The 23,754-nt window shown below is 43.1% G+C and overlaps 1 protein-coding gene across 1 annotated transcript in view; it reads right to left on the bottom strand.

Moving 5' to 3' along the window:
- The window catches only part of KPNA1 (karyopherin subunit alpha 1), a 35,143-nt gene extending 11,688 nt beyond the window's left edge, over positions 1 to 23,455 (bottom strand). The window contains exons 1-8 of the mRNA XM_080987165.1: positions 23,346 to 23,455; positions 7,741 to 7,874; positions 6,526 to 6,633; positions 5,333 to 5,432; positions 3,962 to 4,056; positions 2,373 to 2,504; positions 1,405 to 1,493; positions 359 to 458 (exon numbers count right to left, since the gene is read on the bottom strand). Coding sequence (XP_080843291.1) covers positions 359 to 458; positions 1,405 to 1,493; positions 2,373 to 2,504; positions 3,962 to 4,056; positions 5,333 to 5,432; positions 6,526 to 6,633; positions 7,741 to 7,869 — 753 coding nt within the window. The 5' untranslated portion in view covers positions 7,870 to 7,874; positions 23,346 to 23,455. The remainder of the gene's footprint in view (positions 1 to 358; positions 459 to 1,404; positions 1,494 to 2,372; positions 2,505 to 3,961; positions 4,057 to 5,332; positions 5,433 to 6,525; positions 6,634 to 7,740; positions 7,875 to 23,345) is intronic.
- Positions 23,456 to 23,754: the final 299 nt, after the last annotated feature.

The following is a 23,754-nucleotide window of genomic DNA, read 5'->3' as shown; positions in this document are numbered from 1 at the left end:
ATCACAATTACTACTGTGCGCAGATCTTTTTCAACAAAGGACCTAAACCAGTGTTTCTCAAACTTGGTCCCCCAGCTGTTGTTGGACTACAACTCCCATCACCCCATCTGGAAGCATACATGACAGCAAACAATTTTTTTTAAAGAGATAATAATAATAATAATAATAATAATAATAATAATAATAATTTTTATTTATACTCCGCCCTCCCCAGCCAAGGCCGGGCTCAGAGCGGCTTGATGAGAACTTTGTTTCCTTAAAAGCCTCCAGATATTTAAGAAGGCTGCTCCAGAAAGGAATGTTGTGAACTCCTTTTCTTATCCACAAAAGGCAACGCTTTTCAGACTTTATTTCCTACCTTAGCAAAGTCCGGGGGAGGATTCTTTCCTCTGCAAAGATTAGAGAGTGCCCACACAGCATTCCGAGTCATGGTGAGACGATTCTGTTTGGAAAGCAATCTGAAAATACAAAAAAGAAAAGAAAGAAAGAAAAAGAAAAAAGTATTGCAACAGAAAGCTTACGAGAAGAAGAGGACACTGAACACAAACTACCGAGTATCTGCTTTCTAACTTGAAATCATGCTTATAAAAGAAAACCCTGTTAATTTCCCATAGTTACAGTGGTACCTCGGTTTTCAAATGTCTCCGTTGACAAATGTTTCGGAATTTGAGTGCTGTAAACCCCGGAAGAAAATGCTTCAGTTTTCGAACATGCCTCGAAAGTCGAACTGGAAACGCAGCTTCCGTATTGAGTTTCCCATACTGAGATTTCTGTTTTCAGTTTTCGAACGTTTTGGAACTCAAACGGTCTTCCGGAACGGATTATGTTCAAAAACCGAGGTACTACTGTATTTTTTATTTCCAAGAAGTTCAGGAGGAAATGTCATGCTTTCACAGAATGACGTGGCGGGGGGGGGGGGGGAGTAAAACTTGCTGCTAATGAGGGAAGATATGGAGGTCGGTGTAAGAAATGCAAGAATAGGAACACCCCCTATGCGCACAATCCTATGTTTACTCAGATGTAAGTCCCTAAAATTCAGTTGGGCTTAGTCCTATGGTAGTGGAATTAGGATTCCAGCCTAAGCTTACCTTTTGCTCGTAGGGCTGGCCTACGAGCAAATGATGAAATATTTTCTCCTCTCTATGCATCCTTCCCAACAGACCACATTAAAGCAATAAATATCAACTACAAAGTTATCTAGGTAGTGTCAGACAATAAGTGTCTCTAATAGTTTGCACATTACACCAAATTCTTTTGTGCTAATACTGTAGTGCTCATCTGCATGAGCACATGCGCGCGCGCGCGCGCACACACACACACACACACACACTCACTCACTCCAGTCAGGGTTATTCTATTGGGCACTGCTGGCAAATAAACCTGAACACCATCTAGAAAACTTACTGCAATAGAGGGGGTAAGATGTTGCAGTCCAGCACGTAATCTCTACACATAGTACTGTCCCCTGCAATATTGCCAAGGGCCCAAACAGCCTGAGAAAGAAGACAGGATACTGTTAGATCAACTTTTCTGAGAGTGCAACCCTCCCTTGTCCTGTATCTCAGCACCAATAATTGTCTTAACGTCATATTCATATATGAGCCAGCCTGACTGCTCCCACCTATCAGTATTGAGCCAAGTCACAGCTTGCTAGATAAGCTGAGTTGTTTGAACATGAGGCAATAGGAATCACTGAGGTTCTAAAGAGTTACTGCTTCCCCTTATTTATGTATTTAAACAGTTTATATACTAGAATCAGAAGAGTGGACCCACAAAAAATTACTCCCAGAAACACGTAATACCAATACACTGCCTTCTGCTCAGCTCCCCCTTCCCTTGGGATCCATGCAAATCAGTTAAGGAGTGGAGGCATTATTTTAACCCCAATCACAGCAATACTTAAAACTTCTCCACGCAGCATGCTCCACAGGGATGAAAACCAGGCCCTCCATACGCCTCCCCTGATCCATACTGATCAGCCAGGAGGGCTGATCTGAACTCCCCAAGGCGTTGCTCTAGGCAGAGAGGTTTACACCTCCCCTCCTGCTGCTCTGTGATCAGAAGGAGGAGCACGCAAACACAGATCAGCTGGAAAGTGGCAAGCAATCTTCTTCCTGATTGCAGTGCACGTGGAAAAACTCAGAATACACCCAGCATTTTCTGAAGAGGAGGAAAAGAACTCATCCCTGTTGCCCGGATTAAGTCCATGGGCCAAAGGTTCTGCATCTCATGAGTAAGACTTTTGTTTGCCATCTTTTTAAACCAGATGAGCGTCAGCAGCTGGAGGACTTGAATCTAGCAATAGGAGGAAACTCAGTGGCGTGTGCTATATGCAGCAGCCTCTATGCTATCTTGCCTTTAGAGACACTAACCTGTTCTTGCACATCTTCAAATTCTGAGCTGAGGAGCTCTATGAAGATAGGAACAGCTCCTGCTTGGATCACAATCCGAGTCTGAAGGGAATTTCCGGAGGCAATGTTAGTCAGCACCCAGGCAGCTTCAAACTGGAAGAGGAGAGAGAGAGGAAGCCATTCTTCAGCAGCTGTTTGTCTACGACACGATGCTTGAACCAGAAATCTACACTAATTTGGGGTAGTTGCCATGCCATGCGCTTGGTCAGAGGTGGCAACAAGCACAAGCCATCTAGCAGACACTTTAATCAGCTTTTCTCCCTCTAACATCCTGCTCATCTGCTTTCTATGTAATACACAATTCTGCAAATAATATTGCATTATCAGACAGATATGCTGCAATTGGCATTCATTAAAAAGTGTGTGCAGAAGAAAAGTGTATGCCTCTAACAGGAAGGCTACTGTGAGAACAGAATGCTGGACTAGTGGCCTATGTTCTTAATACAGGGTGTATAGGTAACAGCAGAGTCAAATGTGTACCTATTTTTCTCCTGATATCACAAACTGAAGAGCTTTGTTGGGACATAATTTGAAGGGATCATATCCCAAATTGCTTCAACATAAAAAAATCAAAAAAAATCCCTGGACTTTTTTTTAAAAAAGTTAACTAAATGCAAAGAAACACGACAGCTAACCTTGAAGACACTTAAATTTACTTTCACTGGGCACATTTTATAAAAGCAACTCAAACTGATGTAAAATGATGGCTAAGAGAGACCTGGAATTTGATTCTTGCCTCTTTCATGAGCTCACTGTTTAAGCCTTAGGCAAGTCACTCTCAGCCATTTGTAATATCATCACCACTCCCTCTAACTGTGACCTCAAGGTAGAGAGTGCCAACAAAAATGGGGCAAACTGGATCCACTCAGAAACGAGAGGGAGGTATTAGCACAGACCGGGAAACTCCTGAAGTTCACAGACATACAAAAAGCTCTTTAAAAAAATACAAACCTAGGGCAAAAAACCCCACTGTGTAACAACCCAATGAAGGCAAAGTGTGGCCAGTAGCCAAAGAATGTTGGATTATTTTGTGGGGGAAGCAAAAAGTCTTGCACAGAGGAAACAGATCCCTGAGCAGATGTTATTATTCCCACTTGTTCACTCCAATGGTCAACTCTGAGACAACTTGGAGCCCAAAGAGAGCACCCCCCCTAAAAACAAACAAAAAACAGCCCAGTGAGGGCAGGGGATGCTCAGTGGCCTGCAGGAGCCCCAGGAGTGTCCACCGGAAAAGAGAAATGGAAAACCAGGAGTTGGGAGAAGGAGTGAACTGACTTTCTTGACCTTCTTACAATCAAAAAATATCATGGAAGGAGGCACTGCTGGCACTCTGACCTATAAAGGCTGAAGATAAGTCTATAGCAGGCCATCTTCTCCTCGATGGAATTTCAAGGATATTTTCTAATTAACTCCAAATCGAATGAGTCCTTTAGGATAGACAGCATTTATTGCAAGAGCCCACAGGCCTTTACTTAAGAAAATCCCACCTCTTTTTTTTACTTTAATTATCAAAGTCTATTCTATAAAGTTGAGGAACAGAACACACATACCTGTAAAGTGCAGTTTTCTTTCCGTTTGAGGAACTCTACAAACCTGGGCACCACTCCTGGTGTACTGATGACCTCATCTATAGGAGGATTCGGTTCTATTGAAAGCACAAAGATACCAGAGTAGGTTTTTCCACCCTTTTAAGTGAAGCTATGTGCTTACACAAGAAACAGATAATATCAGTTGTCCAAGGCATTCAGTTTATTAGTTTACATGCAATCTTCTACACCCTCCATTCTTATACTTGGGTCTTTCATGCCTACAATGTGACATTTCCCATTTAGAAACAGGTAACAGCCATTTATTGTTTTATTAATTTAACTGATACCCTAGGACCTGTCCCATAAGAACTGCTGCCCCACTTAAGAGTTCCAAAGCCACAGGTCCAAAGTTTAATGACAAGATTAGGTAAAGGTAAAGAACCCCTGGACGGTTAAGTCCAGTCAAAGGCGACTATGGGGTTGTGGTGCTCATCTTGCTCTCAGGCCGAGGGAGCCAGTCTTTGTCCACAGACAGCTTCCCGGGTCATGACGAAACTGCTTCTGGCACAATGGAACACCGTGACGGAAACCAGAGCACACGGAAACGCCGTTTACCTTCCCGTCGAAGCAGTACCTATTTATTTACTTGCACTGGCATGTTTTCAAACTGCTAGGTTGGCAGGAGCTGGGACGGAGCAATGGGAGCTCACACGGTCGCAGGGATTTGAACCGCCGACCTTCTGATCGGCAAGCCCAATGGGCTCAGTGAAACCACAGCGCCACCTGCTGCCTAATGACAAGATTAGAAGCACCTCTATCCCTAAAACCCTTACATGACAAAGGAGAACTGGGGAATGAGGTTGTAGCACAGGCACTGCCTGTCTAACATCAGTTTTGAGTGGCTCCACCATAACATCCCTCTTCTAATAACATCCTGGATCCAAGACTGCACAGGGAGAGGAGGGCAGCTGCTCAGTGGCTGCAGTCTCCATGCTGAAGTCAGCAGGAAGGCAGTGGCGGGTTGATTATTTGTATATAACCCCACCTATTCCACCTTTGCGCACAGTGATGCCCAAACAATGAACAAGACGAAATATGACATATAACACAAAAGGGTACATAAAACAAGCAGGTAAACAACAACAACAACACAGAATAAAATAGCCAACTGCCAATAGTCAAGGCGGTTCCAGATCTCCCAACCATGCCCTGGCTCCACTCGTCCCCCTGACCCCAGCGCTTGGGGGGCATTGGCTGGTTGTGAATGCAACTGGTGAGGAAAGGACCAACAGGGGATTCAGGGGGTTACAGAAAAGTTAGTGGCAATCATGTATATTGGGATACAAACAGGAACAGAAGCTGAGCTTTTTCATAACTACCTCTAGCACTCACCTTTTGAGAGTAGTTTTCGGAATTTCTGGGTAGCTGAGAGCTGCTGTTCTGGACTATTGGAGAAAATCATCTCAGTCATATCAGATGTGATCACTGCACTCTGCAATGACAAAGGAAAAATATTGTTACTTTTGCCTCAAATTTAAGGGCAAATACTTCTCAATGTGTTACTATAAAGAAGAAATGCAATGAAGGCAACTGCAAGTGCAAATGCAGAAGGGAGTAAGAGTATCTAAAATATACCGGTAATTTCCTGTCTAAAATCCAGCCAGAAAAGTTCCTTCTCAAAACTACCACTGAAAATAGGAGCAGGAGATAGTGTGGCAGTGGCAAAAGGTTAAAGCAGCTCCCCCCATGGCGAGGTCCTGATTTGACCCCCCCCCATCAGCTATTTAACAAAAACCACCTTTGTAATCCCTAATTATGTCATATACCTAGCCCAGTTCCAAATTTATCAAAGGTATCTATGTATTCACATTGCAAAGTAAGAAACTGAGTCTGGCTGGCACTAAAAAGCCCTAAGGACTGACTTTTTTTTTCATACCTACTGGTCTGCAAACTGCTTGAAGGAAGTGGAAAAGAGGTATATAATTAAGATAGCACCATTTGTTACTGGACGGGCGGAACAATCCAAATACCCCTTACTCCAGACCAGGGGCTAGAATGAGTGGAAGTGACTGTCAGCCCAGCTTTCCTGGCTAAGCTGGCCTCCCAAGAGTCACCAGTGCTGACCTCCTGCTTCTGCCTGCCAAATATGCCAGGAGGAAACTGGCAGGATCCCTGCCAACAGGGGTGAACAGAGAGCCCTGAAACACTGGATCCTAAGCTGGTTCCAATGCCAACATGTGATGGCGTGGTGCCCAACCTGGGCCTGAAAACTGCACAAGATTCACTTTCTACCCTGGCCCTCATGAGCAACAAGGCTGTGTATGTGGCAATGGCCCCAGTGCTCTGTAAAGTCCCACAGGCAGGGGCAAAGTCTAGATTGCTCCCTTAACAAGTCTTTTACAGGGCAATTTCAGTGGCAGAGTGTAGCAACCGCTGCAAAATATACACAAGTTAGGCATGTCCAAGTGATCGTAGATGAACCACTTTCCAGAGAAGTGTGTTTTGAGATTGCAGCCTTAGAAATCACAGTTGGCACTATTGGAAAAGCAAACTGAATGGAGTTGTCAAGTCTTTGCTCCACTTACAGAAGTCATTTCCATGTTATTCATTTGGGTTTCATGGAAGCCGCCATCTGACATAACTTCCTCTTCCGCTTCTTCATCAGCTGTAGCAACATTTCTGCGTTTAAACAACTGGAGAGAGATATGCAGAGAAATTACAGAGTTACAACTAACACTGTTTATACACTGAGAGAATATAACCAAAGATAATGATTTATTAAACACTATATAGAAATCATAAAGTGGGGCCACAGATCAGTGAATTCCTGGTCTCCCATGTCCTAATCTGATACACTACACCACACAACATCAAAGTAAAACACTCTTGTGGGGAAGGTCCACACATCACCTTCTTTCAGCTGTGGCGAGTTAGGTTGCAAAATAAGGCTGTAGTAGATGCTGTTTTGCCAACCACACAGTGTTCAGCATGGTATGAATTCAGAGAAATGATAGTCTATACACTCTTGTGCTCAGATAATAGTGAGCAAAGGAGAGCTGGCGCCCAAAATATCGCTGACTTGGGGAGCGGAGATGACGACACACTGGGAGATCTTTATGTACATCCAAGGAAGACAGCTTCCATCAGCCTCTGTGTTTCGTCTCTGTTGGAGCTGCTAGACTGGTCTGACAGGGTAGCCTCCTTTGGAATAGTCTTACTACAGCAGAATCAGTCAGTTCATCAATGAGCCCATGCAGGTTCCACAGTGGCCTTGCCATGCTCAGTCTATACAGAAATGTGTGAAACAAGGCACAGAGGCAGGAGGCAGGGAGTATAAACATGAGAATCCTGAAGGCTACATCAGAGGCAGAAGCAAGTTGGTGGCTGGTGTCCAAGAATGAATCAAAGCAAGACTTGATGAAACTTGCTGTTTAAATTTATTATTAATTGATGTCATTACTTTCTATTGTTGTTTTATGATTACAAAGTAATGCTGTATGCTTAGTAGGGTATGTTTTATCCAGGGAAACATGTGCTTTTTATTCAAACGTAGGTTTATCAAGCTAAATGTTGTCCAATCACAAAAATAACAGCAGGTTTGAATTCCTCACACACAAAAACGTATTTTTAAGACCCCTCACTGAATAAATTTGCAAAAGTAAATTTGAAAAATTATGTTTCATGCTCTAAAATGGTATGCCCTACTCCCCCGCCCATCCAAAGTTGGGTAACACCCAAGCCAAGAGATCCTGCAATTGAATATGGGATTTCTCATTTTCATTGCCTATGGAGGAGCGTACCTGCTCCTCTCGTTTCTGCTTCCGTAGCTGGAGGCCCTCTTCCTCCCGCCGGCGGCGCATTTCATCAGGATTCAGAGACTTGTTTTTATAGCTCTTCAGTCGGAAGTTCTCTTTCCCTGAAGTTGTCATGATTTCTAAACAGCAATGTAATTAGAAAGAAAATATGGGTCAAAGGAGCATTTTCTGTTCTGTTCTTTTGTTCAATTGAATTTTTTATTGACTTTAGCAATGCCCATAGATTTCTTTCCAACCCTACAAGAGGTATAACATGTTAAAGGCAGGTATCAAGAGAGTAACTCTACCCCTAGCCCAGCAAGTTCACTTGGCTAAGACGAACAGCAGATTAAAATAATAATTCTGATGAAGATATACTCTCGAAGTGTGGTGTCAAACATACAGGGATAAAGGCAGAAGATCTGCACTTGGGTCAATTCTTCTGCGGAACTCTTTATTAAGCCCCCTTAAGTACCCCAACAGTGTTTTTAGGGAATTTCCTAATTCCTGGCCAGAGTAACCTCAAAGAGGCAAAAATTTAATATTCTTCCTGCAACATTTATTTGAATAAGTATGGTAGAGGGAAGGTTGGAAAAAGTGTTTGTTCCTATGCAAGTGCTTCCAAGCGTTTGAAGGTAGCAAGCAGTGGAGAAAAACAACTTTATAGCTTTTGTAGGAGTAAGAGTGAATATAGATGTCAGGTTAAGTGTCAGTTCTGGCTCCCCTTGAAGTCCACGTGGCTTCAGCAGAAAGTCTTTGCTCTACTGGTATAGAACCTATCCCCAAATAACAAACAAAACAGCAAAAATTCTGTGCAGTATTTTAGCTCATATTTGCCCTAATTTGTGTAGTCACTTAAGTCCAGTACTTCTGGTCCCACTGATTTAATAACCCTGATTGAAATTATTTTTACACCCAGTTATGAGCAAACATGAGACATGTAAATGGAATTAAGTTAAACTGAGATCATGTTATTGTGATTAAGATGGTAGATTAACAGGCTTTTCCCACATCATGAATTTCATTTATAGAGCGTTCTTGTAAGTCACTCCTACCACCACTCACAGAGCAGTGTGACCCAGACATGGAGAGCAGTCAATCAGCTGCAAAGGAAGGAGGCAGATCTTGCCTTTCCTGGCAATCATCTCTTTTCGACTCCACCCCTGCCTGCCCCAATGCGCACTGCAATGCATCATTCCATTCTCAGAGGAACATGCTCTGCAGGCAGCAAGGGGGAAATTTCATTTCCAGGAGAAGCAGACGCCAGTTTCAAATGAGAGCTAAATATTCTCACTGTTGCAATATTCATCCACACACACACACAGTTTGTGGCATCAAGGGAACGGAACACACAAGGTATGTGTGTGAACTTTGGGTTACAAGGAAAAAAAAGCATACCACCCATTTAGATCAGCCACATGGTTTGCTTTCTGTAGACCTAAACAACCTCAATAGTGTGTGCAACAGTATGGGGACTCTTTTTCCAATGAAGGGCTTTTGACTCATGGGAAGAGGGCAGAGCTTGCAGCATTTCAGGACTAAATACCGCTTCCTTTCTCTGTGCCACCCCACTCCTCTCCCCCACACACTCTGGGTGGTACTCTTTTACTCAGAGTAGACCCAGTTAAATTAATTAGCCACGTTCATTTGTTTAAATGGTTCTACACTGAGTAAAACTTAGTTGATGCCATACCATCTCTGCATGAGGCATGAATCAGGGTCACAAGAAACCTGGTTAAGGATTACACATGGCTTGCAGCCCACAGGTAACCAGGTAATGTGACAGTCAACCCTTATTCATAGATATATATATATATATTGAAGGTATTATCAAAGAATTATATAAAACCAAAAAGCAGAGGCAGAAATAAATCACACACTTTAAAAATTCCATAAAGCTCCAAGCTGCCCTTAATATGAAAGCAACACAAGTTACAACTGTGTCACAAGTTATCCATGTGTATTTGTGGCGTGCAAAAGTCCTTCATCCACATCTAAGGGGCTCAGCTTTGGAGACAAGTCATTTTGAGATAGCTCAAAAGATACAAACATGCTGGATTCAAATGTGTTCTGATCCATCATCAATGCAGCTGCTCTTATCCTCCCCTTCACCATGCAAACCCAGTTGAAAAAATCTCTAGATGTCAGGCTATGTGGCATGTGGTACCCTCAGCTGAAGCAGGCGGGTACAAAAGGGAAGATGTACTGTACATTCCAATGCTTTTCCTACATACCCGTTCCATAAAATGGCAATGTTACATTTGCTGCTATATCTCTTAGTTGAACAGACTGAGACATTATCAAGTTCAAGAGAAACATGCTCAAATAATTGCCAGGGAAGTCGAAAACCATCATAATTAGTTTCAAAAAATATGATTTCAAAAATGCAAGGAGATTTAAAATAAGGAAACTAAAAGGCAGAGTCAAAAGGGTAAAATATGTTCAGAAAATCTAGAGGTTGTCTAAAACATTATCTTAGGAGTTGATTATATAGCCAAGTCTAAGACGATACCAACATGTTTCAATAGCACCACGAGGGAAACTTTTGTCTTTAAAGGCCAGAATGCTTCCTTTAAAAATGCAGAAGTCTTGTCCAAATGGGAATTTAAAAAGAAAAGCAGAGATTCTGGAAAAACCAATATAAACTGATAAGGCACAGGAGGAATTTGTGCAAGTTGTTATAAAGCTGGTAAGAACAGATAATAAACTTTTCTTAAAATAACTCAGAAGGAGGCTAGCAAGAGTGAAAAGGAGCATTAAGTGACAAAGGAACCAAACTATTACTGAAGGAGGACAAAGAAATGAAGTGAATTCACTGCAGAAAATATTGGGACAGATTCTCACACCTGAGTCACTGGTCAGAAGCAGTGAATCTTCTCAAACAGAGGTGATAAAGGATGTGCTTCAGAACTAATTGACAAGAAAGGAAAGGAAAAGAAGAACTAATTGACAACTTAAAATCAATGAGGCTGCATCATTCTGGTAATGCCTGAATAAAAGACCACCCGGGAATTCTACATACACCCATCACATTGAGTTCCATGATGGGAGAAATGGGAGATATAAATATACCTATACAGTCAAAGCAGACAAACTACATGAATTTAGCGGAAGCTGTCCTGCTTGTTTATATTTAATAAATTTCCATACCACCCTTCATCTGAGGGTCATAAGGCAGTCTACAATATAAAAACATAAAAAATATATAACATAGTAACAAACAAAAGGAATAACGCCCCTTCCTATTATTCCTTCTCTCAGAAGAGAAAAAAGAGCAATCATTAATAAGGAGTATTCTTATTATTATCCCCCCCCCCCAGCCCACAACAATCAATCAGCTTTTCATGGCTGCTGCTGTGAATGCTGAGTCTTCATTGGGCTCCTTGCCAGGGGCTTCCCCATGATTTCTTCTTCCTAATTTTTTTTTCAGTCCTTCAGCAAAATTCGGGTTCCCCTGAACCTGCTGAAACCTTTCCCCTTGTGTGTGGATTTTGCTTACATAAGGACCAGCATCAAGGGGACAGTTTGGTATTAGTACATAGAAGCAGGACCTCACAACAAAATGCCGTAGCGTATTAACAATGAATACAGTGTAGAGAGCTGCTATAAGCTACCCTGCCTCAGCACAGTTTTCCATCCCTTGATAGGTGTATAACCGTGAGCTACACTGCAGGGTTTTTGGGTCCTGCTCTCCAACCCTAACCTGCAGCGTGGGGGGAAAGGCAATGGATAACACTGCAGCACAGCTTTAAATTACTATTTCAGCTTCAGCCCAAACTTCAATAAGGGGTTTAATAACGTCTGGACAACACTGCAGCACTGCTGCAAACCACTTGTAGCCTGAGCTGCAGTATTCAGTGTGAGCCACACTGCAGGTCTATCACGAGCCACTCTCTTCTAGCAACAGCCCTTGCAATTTGGGGGCAATGGATTGCATCTCCTTTGAATTCTGCATTGGCATTAGTGGGCACCGTATTTTTCGCTCTATAAGACGCACCAGACCACAAGACGCACCTAGTTTTTGGAGGAGGAAAACAAGAAAAAAATATTCTGAATCTCAGAAGCCAGAAGAGCAAGAGGGATCGCTGCGCAGTGAAAGCAGCAATCCCTCTTGATGTTCTGGCTTCTGGGATAGCTGCGCAGCCTGCATTCGCTCCATAAGACGCACACAAATTTCCCCTTACTTTTTAGGAGGGAAAAAGTGAGTCTTATAGAGCAAAAAATACAGTATTTTTAAAGCATGTTTCACACCAAGAATTTGGAAACAGTAAGAACTCCCCCCGCCCCCGAGCATGTGTGTGCTGTTGGACACATTCAATCAATCCCAGCTACTTTACAATCTTGGATTTCTCCACTGATGTATATGGGCAGCTCTCCTCAAAAATAGCTTCTCTGTGTGAACCTGGAAGGGACCTATCCAGACACTTATTTATTTATTCCCTTTGTATCTATCTATGTTCCTGTCCTCCTGCCCCAGCTGCACTGCTCCATTCCCTACGCCCAGCCTGCTAGCAGTTTCCCCCTCTTAGCCTTCTGTGACTCTGAGTTATTACAGGCTGTTTTGGAGGGTGGTGTGTGTGTGTCTCCCCCATTATGGTTTCTGCCCTCCCTCCAGATATTCTGCATATCTTGGGGTTACCCTGAGTCTCGAGACACCACTCACTGGGTACTACAGTTTTGGCTCTATAGGCAAAAAAACCCAAATGCTTATTAGAAGCAAAGACGACAATGGTCAGTTTTTACATTCATGGAAACAAGCCATCTTTTCCCCCAAAGCCCTGTGTTGGAGCACGTGCCATCCAACTTTAATAAATGAATTGGTGTCAGGGGTGGGCAATAAGAACTTTACTGATACCAAATTATTCAGGATGATCAAAAGCCCAGCAGCCATTGAGAAGAACACCACAACAATCTTCCAAGCTGCGTGAATGAGCAACAAAATGTCAGCTTGAATCTAATGTAAGTTTACAAAGTAATGCAAACTAGGGCAAAAAAAAATTAATTTCACATATAACCTGATGCGACAGGGGTCCAAATTGGTTGTTACTACCAAGGAAAGAAATGTTATGGTCTTAGTGGACAACTTTGTGATCAAGAGCAGGGACTGCTTTGGGGAGACGGGGACACATTCACTGGTTGACAGCCAGGGTGGATTTGATTTAAATCAAATCGATTTAAATCATGATTTAAAATCACTAGTCAGTAAGACTTTATTTAAATCTTTTTTCTTTTTTTTTTTACAGAAAGAGTCATTCTTGCTGGTATAATCTTAATTTTTACAACCAGATGAAAGTTTCATTTTTGGAATAATAAACTTTCAGAGTAGTTTTTACAGTTATATCAAAAATTACTGATTTGGTTATACTATTAGAAATACATAGACAAATAATTATGAAATTATTGTGAGGTTTAATGTTAACTGTTTATATTTGGACAACTTTTCTGCTGTACTTTATTGGAAGGAGAAAAATAATCATTTCCTTAATAACAATTTAAACAATTTATTTAACTGAAACAGTAACATTATATCATATGTTTCCATGTTTGTTAACTGATGTGGTTAAATGATTTTAAAAAACCACAAACTTAGACTGAGTTTTAGAACACATGGAAAACTTAAAACAAATCCTTATTTCCTGATGAATAGCCTTCGGACTATAACACTGGGCAACAATTTTTTACTTTTTGAATGTTGTCTAGATTTCTACAACTGATTTAGGGTATTTTTGCACTGCTGAATCAGGAAATGGCATCCGTTTCTCTCCATCAGGTCAGGTTTACTGTAAACTGAATGGTGGGCATTGATAAAGGTAAGTACATGTAAACTGCATGTTGCTTCACCATTTTTCAAACTTCAGGGCTTGAACTTCCATTTCTTGGAACTCCAGGAATGCTCAGCGGCAGGGAGGTCTCTCTTCAGAGTCCAACAGTAGTCAGCCATCATGACTGTGTCCCAGAGACCCTGATACCTGGTCTCCATCTCTTTCATGTCCTGATGAAATCTCTCCCCCTGCTCATCACTCATTGAACCCAGGTTCTCAGGAAACCGGTCCATATGTGAAAATAGGTAGTGCATCTTGACGCTCATGTTGCAGCCCATGTTTCTGAAAGCAGTCAGCATGTTGTTGACAAGTTCTGCGTAGCTTCTGGCCGTATTGTTGCCAAGAAAGTTCTTCACTACTAGAACAAATGCCTTCCACGCTTCCAGTTCCACTTCGTTTATTGCGTTTCCAAATTCTGGATCTCTGATGAGCTGACGGATCCAAGGACCGTCAAAGATGCCAGCTTTCAACTTCTCCATGGTCAATCCTGGAAAAGCCTGGCACAAGTAAGTGAAGCAGTCACCATCCTTGTCCAGAGCCTTGGTGAACTGCTTGATTAAGCCGAGCTTGATGTGCAGCGGTGGGAAGAGTATTCTGTCTCTGTCCACCAGAGGGTCGTTGATGACGTTCCTTTCTTTGCAAGGCACCAATTCCTCCCGCACAGGCCAGTCCTTCTTCGTGTAATGCTGAGCACGGTCCCTACTATCCCACATGCACAGAAAACATGGGTACTTGGTGAAGCCAGACTGTTGTCCCAACAAAAAGTTCACCATCTTCAGGTCAACACAAATAAACCACTTATGCTGATCATAACCAATTTTCTTCAGCACATACTTCACCCCTTCATAGTTCTCCTTCAGTGTACTCGAGTGAGCCAGGGGTATAGAGGCAAACTGGTTGCCGTTGTGTAACAGAACACATTTCAGTGATCGCTTGCTGCCGTCAATGAACAGTCTCCAATCTTCGGGTTCGTACTGTGGCACTCCAAGCTTGAGCAGAAGCTGTGCAATATCTGCACAGTACACCAAGTCCTTCTCTTCCGAGAAAAAACGGAGGTACTCTTGATGCCTGTTGCAGAAGAAGCTGATGTGAGCACTGTCAGAGAAGAGGTTTTTTTCCTTCAATCTGGATGCCAACAGTTCGGCAGAGTCCTTTGACAAGCTGAGGTCGCGAACTAGATCATTCTACTCCTTTTGGGAAAATGGATGTGGAGCATCATCTTCAAGAACCACTTCTTCTTCTTCATGTCCTTCAACACTGGAGGCATCTTCATCACTAATGTCAGGAAGTTCTCCGAAGATAGGCACTGGAATTTCATTACAATGAGCTACAGGACAACGTGCTGATTGAAGATCAGGATACTTCGTGGGGCGGCTGCCCCATTAGCTTAGTTTTGAACCCCCAACTTTATGCCTTGCCGCACCATTTTATGGAAGATTTTGAGGTTTTATGACTTCAAACTGATCCCTTTTCAACATAATCACCCAGAACTATCGGACCTGAATACTTCTTGTCATTAAAATAATCATTTCCAATCAAAACAATTATTTGACATGGCATTTTACCCCCACCAACTTCTTCTAAAATGCTCCACACAAGCGTACATGTGAACAAAAACGTAAAAAAAGACATGTGGCCATAGCTCAAAAACTTGACCTGATTGAGCAAAACCAATGTGATTTTTTGATTCAGCGCATCAGATTCGTCCTAAATCAACTGAAAAAACGCAGACAACAAATTTGTTGTTGACCAGTGTAATGTAACGTAAATAGAAAACTATCTTTAGAAATATTTTCCCTCCAATAGCATTTTATTTTAAAAATCCAATTTAAATAAAAAAATCCACTTTTTAAAATAAAAAAAAAATCCATTTTTTAAAACAAAAAAATCCATTTTTTTAAAATAATTGATTTTTATCCACCCTGTTGACAGCTGCTTTTACACCCTACAAAACCCCAAAGCAGGACCAAAGCTTTGGGATCAGTCCACTGTACTTAGGTCCATTTCAGATAAGGCCTGCTTCACTTTGAAGGAGGTTGAAATACCTCTATAGCTGCCTCCTTTGGTTTGATATTCAGCTTCATTGAAAGTGGATGCAGAGCCATGCTAGGTTTCTGTTAATGCAAATGACAAATGCATTAGCTTTCACAACAGCCCCATCACACTGCTAGCTCATGTTCACTTTGCGATCAACTAAGATACCTAGATCCTTTTCACATGCACTGCTGTCAAGCTCACCACTTTTGCCCCTAAATGCAAGACTTTACACATTTGTCTCTGTTGAATTTCACAAGGTTGGCTTTGGCCCAGTATTCCAATCTGTCAAGACCCTTGATTCTGTCTTCTATGGTGTCAGTTATCCTTCCAAGCTTTGTGTTATCTGCAAATGGGATAAACATCCCCTCAATGCCCTCATCCTAGACATTTATAAAAATGTTCAACAGCACAAAAGCAAGAACAGAGTCGTGCTTATAAGCACTTGTTGGGTACAGCTGTGGAGCCACCTAACAGTAGTATCATCCAGCTCACATTTTATCATCTTGTCAGCAAGCGTACCACGGGAAACTCTGTTAAATCCTTTGCTGAAATAATGATAATGTTATGCCCAGAACGTTTCCATGGTCTACCAAATTAGTAATTGTCAAAAAAGGAGATGAAGTTGGTCTGACGTGACTTATGCTTGATAAACCCATGCTGGCTCCTAGGAATCAATGCATTCTTTTATCAATGCTCACAAACTTAATAAGCTATAAAAGAAATTTGCCCGGTAACAATGTCAAGCTGACCGATCTTCAGTTTCCCAGCCTAGCTTGTTCCTCACTTTCTGAAGACGGGGCACTTGTCTGTCTCCAACCTTCTGGCACCTCAACTGCCCACCATGAATCCTCAAAATTTACAGTGGCTCTGAAATAACGTCCACAATTTCTTTTGGCAGTCTTGTAATTACATCTAGCCTTTGAGACTTGAACTAGGAATCTGTTAACCATCCCCTTACCTATATTGGGCTGCAAATTCTCCCTCCTGTTGCGAATTAGATTTGCGGGCATGTATGGGGGTCTATTAGGATGGTCCACCCCAGGGACCAATGGATCCTAAGGAGGTTTTTTGGGAGCGGGGGTGCTTTTGTGGCTATGACTGCTGCTCCTGCCAAATTTCTGGCTGATCTGTGAAATGCCAAAATGAACTGAATAATTAACACAATTGGTTCCATGTGTCCTCCTCTCCTGCTTAACAGAGCCAAGGATGTTCCATGGTACATACTTGAGCTGAGGGCAATGAAACAAGCTGGGAGATAACCAGAACACAAGTGGAGGAAAGCTCAAGAAGAATCCAATCCAACACTAGTATAAACTCAGTATTAAGCCACCGAAGGTAAGGAAAAGGTGTTGTGATTCTTCACCAGCTCCATTGCCCCTCAGTGTAACCCAGCAGGGTTTTCCCAAGCGGTTCAAACCTTTTAAACTCTGGCTCTATAGATGAAATAGTAGAAGCCTTGGTGGTATGTCGTTATTTGTTTGCAAAACATTTTAAGGATAAGAACACTTGCAACCACCACGACTTAGCTGTTGCTGGCCCATCTGTGGAAATACCCAGCGTGCTGTCTAGTCTAGTCCTGATGGCCAGTTTCAGTTGGTAGGGGATGTGGGCAAGGTAACTTGGTTGGGTGTACACAACTATGAGTTTGCTTGACCCCTTGCCCTTCCTGGCTTACTGCTTCTAGCAGCAAAGGGAGTGGTCAGGTCCTGAAGATAATAAATTTCGCCTAGAGAGGGTGAACAGGTGGCAGTGTGTCCATTCTTGAAGAAAGAATCCTTGGACTTAGAATACTTTAACAAATATAGACAACTAGCTAATGTCCCTTTCCTGTGCAAAGTGCCTGCCAACCAGACCCAGCAGTCTTGGATGAATTTGATTTTCTGGGTCCTTTACAGTTGGGGTTCAGGCCTGGCTTTGACAAAGAAACTATTTTGGCTGCTCTGTGGGATGACCTAGCTGTCAGGTGAGAAATAGGGGAAATGTCTCCATGTTGATTAGGCTTGTTTTTGGCCTACAACTCCCATGATCCCTAGCTAGCAGGACTAGTGGTCAGGGATGCTGGGAATTGTAGTCTCAAAACATCTGGAGGGCCGAGGTTGAGGAAGCCTGATGTTGATCCTCAATCTCTAAGCAGCTTTCAATACCATCAACCATAGTATACTTCTGGAATGGCTATAGGGTTGGAAGGAAATGAACTGGAATGGTTTCTGCTTATACCTGGGCTGGCCAGAACAGAAGGTGGTGCAGGTGGATTTCTGTTTGATTCCAAGGAATTTGCAGCATAGAATCAGGTTTTATCTTATCACCCACGCTGCCATTGATATGAAGTGAAGCCTTCCATGGTTTTGCAGTGCATTGTCATCAGGCATGTAGCAATGGGTATGCTGAATCAGTTCTTGAGAATGGCCTGAGTGATAGCCAATAAAGTGAAACTCGTGAAGTGTAGTTGGGGGCGGGGGCGGGGAATAATTTTCCATGTTCATTCATAATAATGAATGGATGCCAATTGCAAATACAGTACAACACATTAGGCAATAATTGGCAGCTTCAAAGTTTTTAGCTTCATTTACTAAATAAAAGAAAAATAAACATGCTAATTAGATAACTCTCTAGGGTATCAGAAAATGTTGCGATGCAAACTGAAAAATGTTATGCAAATTAGAGTAATTTGCTTAGGGATATTTTCCCAGGAAAAGTCTCAAGAAAATGCACTTCACTACTGAAATTCATTTCAGGCAAGATAAAACACACTATGAATATGAAATTTCTTTGTTTCAAATACTGGTGTTTAACCTGCTCTGGTCTAAAAGGAAATTCCATACCTGCATGGTGTGACAACGGTCTCTAGCTCTGATTGTGTTTTTTAAAAGATTTAGACTAATTCATGGTCTAGCAGTGGCTATCAGCCAGAATAATTAAATTGAATTATTGTGCTCAGAGGGATGGTACTGGAAAGTGCTTGTTTTCATGGCCTCTTCTGAGCTTCCAGAAGCATCCAACAGGCTATTTTTTTAGAGGCTTGATGGGCTGCTGGCAGGATCCAGCAATGATCAGAATGGCTCAGTGGGTACAGGATGAGACTCTTAATCTCAGGGTCATTGGTTTGAGCCCCACACTGGGAAGGGGGTTGGACTAGATGACCCTTGTGGTCCCTTCCATCACTACAATTCTATGATATTTCATGCTGTGGCTAGGAAGACTTGCATGTGTGAATAACTTAAGTTATCCACAAGACAAAGACACATACACAAACACACAATGGACAATGTTTTAAATGATCCCTGATCTAACTGAGATGCAGCGATAAGCTACTGGCAATATTCATCCACCAGTGTTGTGCAAATTCATGGCCAGCAACTTCTTTTCTGCTCTGCAATGGCCTTGTGAAGCTAAGACATGCTGGGTGTTATGGCTGCGCTCATGGGATAACTCAGGAATAAGTGAACTTAGTTCATATACAGCACTACAAACTATAGACAGTCTTCAAATCAGAAATCCATTACTTGCTTTCATCATACTTATTTTGAAGCTTTTCCTTAAAATTCACCGAAAAAGGCCAGTAGCTACTTTAAACATTTAGGAAAATATTTTTTAATGTACAAACCGAGGTCCAAAACCAATCACAAATTGTAGACCCTGAACATTCCTTCTTCAGTGTCACTGAGTTAAAGCAAAATGATTGTGCACTGTTTTGGTGGACTCAACACAGTTAAGAAACTGAAAGCACTTTTCTAAAAAGCCCCCAAACAATTGGTTGTTCCTTTGTATTGAGCTCTTGTTCGTGATTACGAGCTCCCACATTTTGCAGGTGAACTTATGCACTTTTATCTTTATGTTAGCTAAATTTTGGCAGCAATCAGTAACAATATAATTCAATTCCCTTCTAATTTCTGCCACAGTTTGTGTCTGAACACCCTAACAGAATGTGTGGTTCAACTGATATAAAACAGCTAGTGATCCCATTAATACACTGGAATATACATTCCTGATATCATTTAGCCTTTGGACATAGCTATCAAAGATTTGTCTAATCCTACCAGTAGTTGTCTGACACACTGATTTATAGTATGCCTGGGATATACTGTACCACCTTGCTATAATCCTGAAAAAAAAAAAAAGATTTACCTAAAGTTGTTTGAGGAAGAAACCTTTGGATCTGAAGACTATCTACCTCCACCTCAATTTGTGTTTCTATGTCCTGAAACAATCAAACTACATAGGATGGGGTGGGACCCTAGCAGGTTATATGACCAAGATAGTTCTTTTCGATTGGCTAAATTGTTTGTCAAGAAGTTTGCAAACTCAGTAAGGCTCTACAGACATTAGCCAAGTGATGTAGTTGTATATACTGACAACATATTTTAATTAAATCTTGGCCTCCCTCTTTAAAAGATGCCCGTCCATCAGTTTTTTAAAACCTTGCAACTATTTCCCCCCGATAATTTAAAAAATCTACAAGCCAAACAGGTCTAAAATAGGCTTATCCCAAAAAGGTGGAAACTGGTAAGATTCCAGAATTTTATACTAGCTACCTCAGTCAGATTGTCAAGGCTTAGACCATGTAAGCATAGCTTGAATTGCTTGGCACCTACTTTTGTGCTTCTTTTCCAGAGAAAACCCATCACTCTATAGAGAACAATTTGTTAGAGCATTACTCCTGTACAACCTCCCCCCCCCCCCTTTATGTGGAAGACATCAGGATATAAAACATGTGGCACTCATATCCTGAGCTTTTCTTCATCCTCACTAATAGCTTCTGCCAGTCACTCAATGATTCATTGTAACTACTGCTTAGGGAATAAATATATAAATTTGGACAAAATACTAATTTTCCCTGGTTGCACCCTCATCAACTATGACACATTTGGCTTTCCTCAGTCTGTCATATCCATTTAAACTGAGCACATCAATATAATATGTTTAATCAAGTCCCTATACAATTACAACCCCAAAATGTTTCTAATTATTTACCATTCCTTCCCATTTGTATTAGAAATGTGATATTAACAATGCAGTTCTATGTCTACTTTATGTTTTTATTATTTTGCTCTGTAAAATATGCTTTTAATGTAGTAAACCACCCTGGGATGTTTTGATAGAGGACAGTATATAAATTGAATAAATAATAATAATAATAATAATAAATACTCAGCCCCCATAGACTTAAATGGGACTTACTTCCAGGTAAGGCCTCCTGAACCTCCCTTTAAATATGTACTGCCAGCATCTCAACCTTTGGACAGTGCACTTTTAACACCTGAACCTTAATTACATTGTGAAGTTACCCTCTGATGTGCTAGCAAAGAGGATTGTGGGTTTGTCACAAGAATACTACCATCTGCAAACAAGAGGATTTTCTGGTTTATCTGCCCCGTTTGGGGCTGCTGTATTATTGACTCCTCCCCTACGGCTTGTGCCTAAGGTTCCACTGTCAATGCAAAAAATAAATATAAAAATGTAGAGGAGATACCTCTGACCTATCCTAAAGTCACAAGATCTATGGTTCGATCCCTTCTTATGACTTGTTTTCTATGCTTTGGGCCCTGGCACTAGATAAGGGGGCGGAGGAGGGTACTACTACTACTACTAATTTTTTTTATTTATACCCCGCCCTCCCCAGCCAAGGCTGGGCTCAGGGCGGCTAATAAGCAATAATAAAAACAAGCTGAATGAATACAACTTAAAAACAAGATTAAAATACAACAATTAAAACACTGAAACATTAAAATATTAAAATGCAGCCTCATCACAGGAGGAGAAAAGGAAAAAGAAAAAAGAAAGAGGGGGAGGGAATCAAATTGGCTCCAAGCCAAAGGCCAGGCGGAACAACTCTGTCTTACAGGCGCTGCGGAAAGAAATCAGATCCTGCAGGGCCCTGGTCTCATGAGACAGAGCGTTCCACCAGGCCGGGGCCAGTGTTGAAAAGGCCCTGCTCTGGTTGAAGCCAATCTAACTTCCTTAGGGCCCGGGACCACTAGGGTGTTGCTCTTTATGGACCTTGAGGCTCTCCGTGGGGCAGACCGGGAGAGGCAGTACCACTAGATTGGTAGTGTGTCTCCACTACCAATTAGAAACTGGGGCAAATCTACCCAAAATAAGAAAAGAAAAATGGAGTCTGAACTATTCCAACAGGTAGAACGTACACTTTAAACGCACAGGTTCAGTCTCCAGTGAAAGGGCTTCACTGACACAGCCTCTCTGCCTTGGACAGAGCCCACTAGCCTGACAGTAGGAAAGCTCCCCACATCTCTACGCATGGAGCCTGAGAAGTTCGGGAGACTGTCTGAAGAGCTCAGCAGAAGCGGTTTTCTTACAGGAGATCCTCTCCCTTTACAACCTAAATGATTCCCATGCAGTAGGGGTGCTGGGAAAGGGCCTTTGCCCCGTTCCCCCAGAAGCCCTGAAGACAGACTCTCACCACCAGTCGCAGAAAAGCACCACTAATGTCTTGATCATCACTATTGTTTATTAAATCTGTATACCACCCCTCATCCAAAGATCTCAAGGCGGTCCACACACACACAAAAAACAACCCACAAGAAAATAAAACACCTAATAAAAAACAATAACAAAACAAATCTGGGATAGCTCAGTTGAGGCAGAGCATTAATCTCAGGGTTGCGGGTTTGAGCAGAATCTTCCTAATTATGGTGCTCAGAGAGATGGAACCGGAAAGTACTTTTTAAAGAGATGGCCATAATTTTCATGGCCTCTTGTGAGCTTCCAGAAGCATCCAACTGGCTATTTCTTCAGAGGCTTGATGGGCTGCTGGCTGGATCCAGCAATGATCAGAATGGCTCAGCGGGCACAGGATGAGACTCAGGATCCTGGGTTTGAGCCCCACACTGGCCCAAAGGTTCCTGCCTTGGAGGGGGTTGGACTAGATGACCCTCGTGCGGTCCCTTTCCCCACCTTACCATTCTAAGAAGCCCCACATTTATGAAGGGCTGGGTAGACCAATGGTCAGACCTGGCAGCTTAAAAAAAGCATCTCTGGGCGAGTGCTTCCAAAACACCCTCGCGGCCCAAGCAAGGGCAACGTACCCCCCCAAAAGACCCCTCAGAATGGGGCGAAGTGGAAGCAGCAGCTCCCTGTGACACTTGCCCTGCCTGCCTGCCCGGCCCAGTGCCCTTTCCCACAGCCACTTCAGACCTGTGTCTCCCCACCGCTGTCAAACACACACGCCCCTTTCAGAAGACCCTCGGGGTTGACGACCTGCGTCTCCCCTCAGAAAAGACCCTTCGCTTCCACAGGCAGGCAGGCGGGCAGGCAAGGAGTATGTACACATACACACACACACTTTGCGTGGCAAAGTGTTGGATCCATGTTTTTTTATAGTCCAGTTTGTAGGTGTGCCTTCCAGGTGTGATTTGACACTGGATTTGTTGGAGTTATTTTTTAAAAAGTGGAGGATCCATGAGGATCCGCCTTTAACCCAGCCCCCTTATATACATACACACACACACACACACACACATATGTACGTCTTGCTTGCCTGCCTGCCTGTCGAAGCGAAGGGCCTTTTTTGACGGGGTGTGTGTGTGTGTATATGGGGGGGGGGAGGGACGACACGAGGGTCATATACACACGCCCCGCGCCCTTTCCCACGGCCACTTCCGACCCGCGTCTCCCCCGCGCTCTCACACGCACGCGCCCCTGTCAGAGGACCCCGGGGGTTGACGCCCCCACCCCCCAAGGCCCCTCGGAATGGCGCCTCCCCTCAGAAAAGGCCGCCCCCCCCCTCCCGGGTACCTGCCAGTGGGGCGGCCCGGCGGCCCCGCGTCCTCCCTCGCCTGCTGCCTGGGCCCGAGGCGCGCGCGCGCCGGCGCCTCTCCCTCCTCTGCGCCGCGAAGCCGGCTGCGAAAGGCCGACCCTGCGCACGCGCCCAGCGCGCCCTTTGGCGCAGCTTCCGGCGCCGGATTCTGCGCCCCGCCTCTTCCGGCGCGCTCTTCCGCCGACGCCGCTCTCCTCCTTCGGCCCATAGACTCGCTCCGTTATAGCTCTATGGTCCCGCCGCGGCCTCGGAGACCCGGAAGTGCCGCTCTAGGACTCCGGAGGCCGCGGCTGCTCGCAGAAAGGGAATTTGGCTGCTTGAATTGCCATTCAAATGGATTGCGAAGCGGCTTGCCAGCCATAAAGGAGTCGCAACGTCATTTAAGAG

This window comes from Podarcis pityusensis, assembly GCF_964106645.2.
Source record: "Podarcis pityusensis genome assembly, chromosome: 17".
NCBI lineage: Eukaryota > Metazoa > Chordata > Lepidosauria > Squamata > Lacertidae > Podarcis > Podarcis pityusensis.
This window is presented reverse-complemented; position numbering and strand designations above follow the sequence as displayed.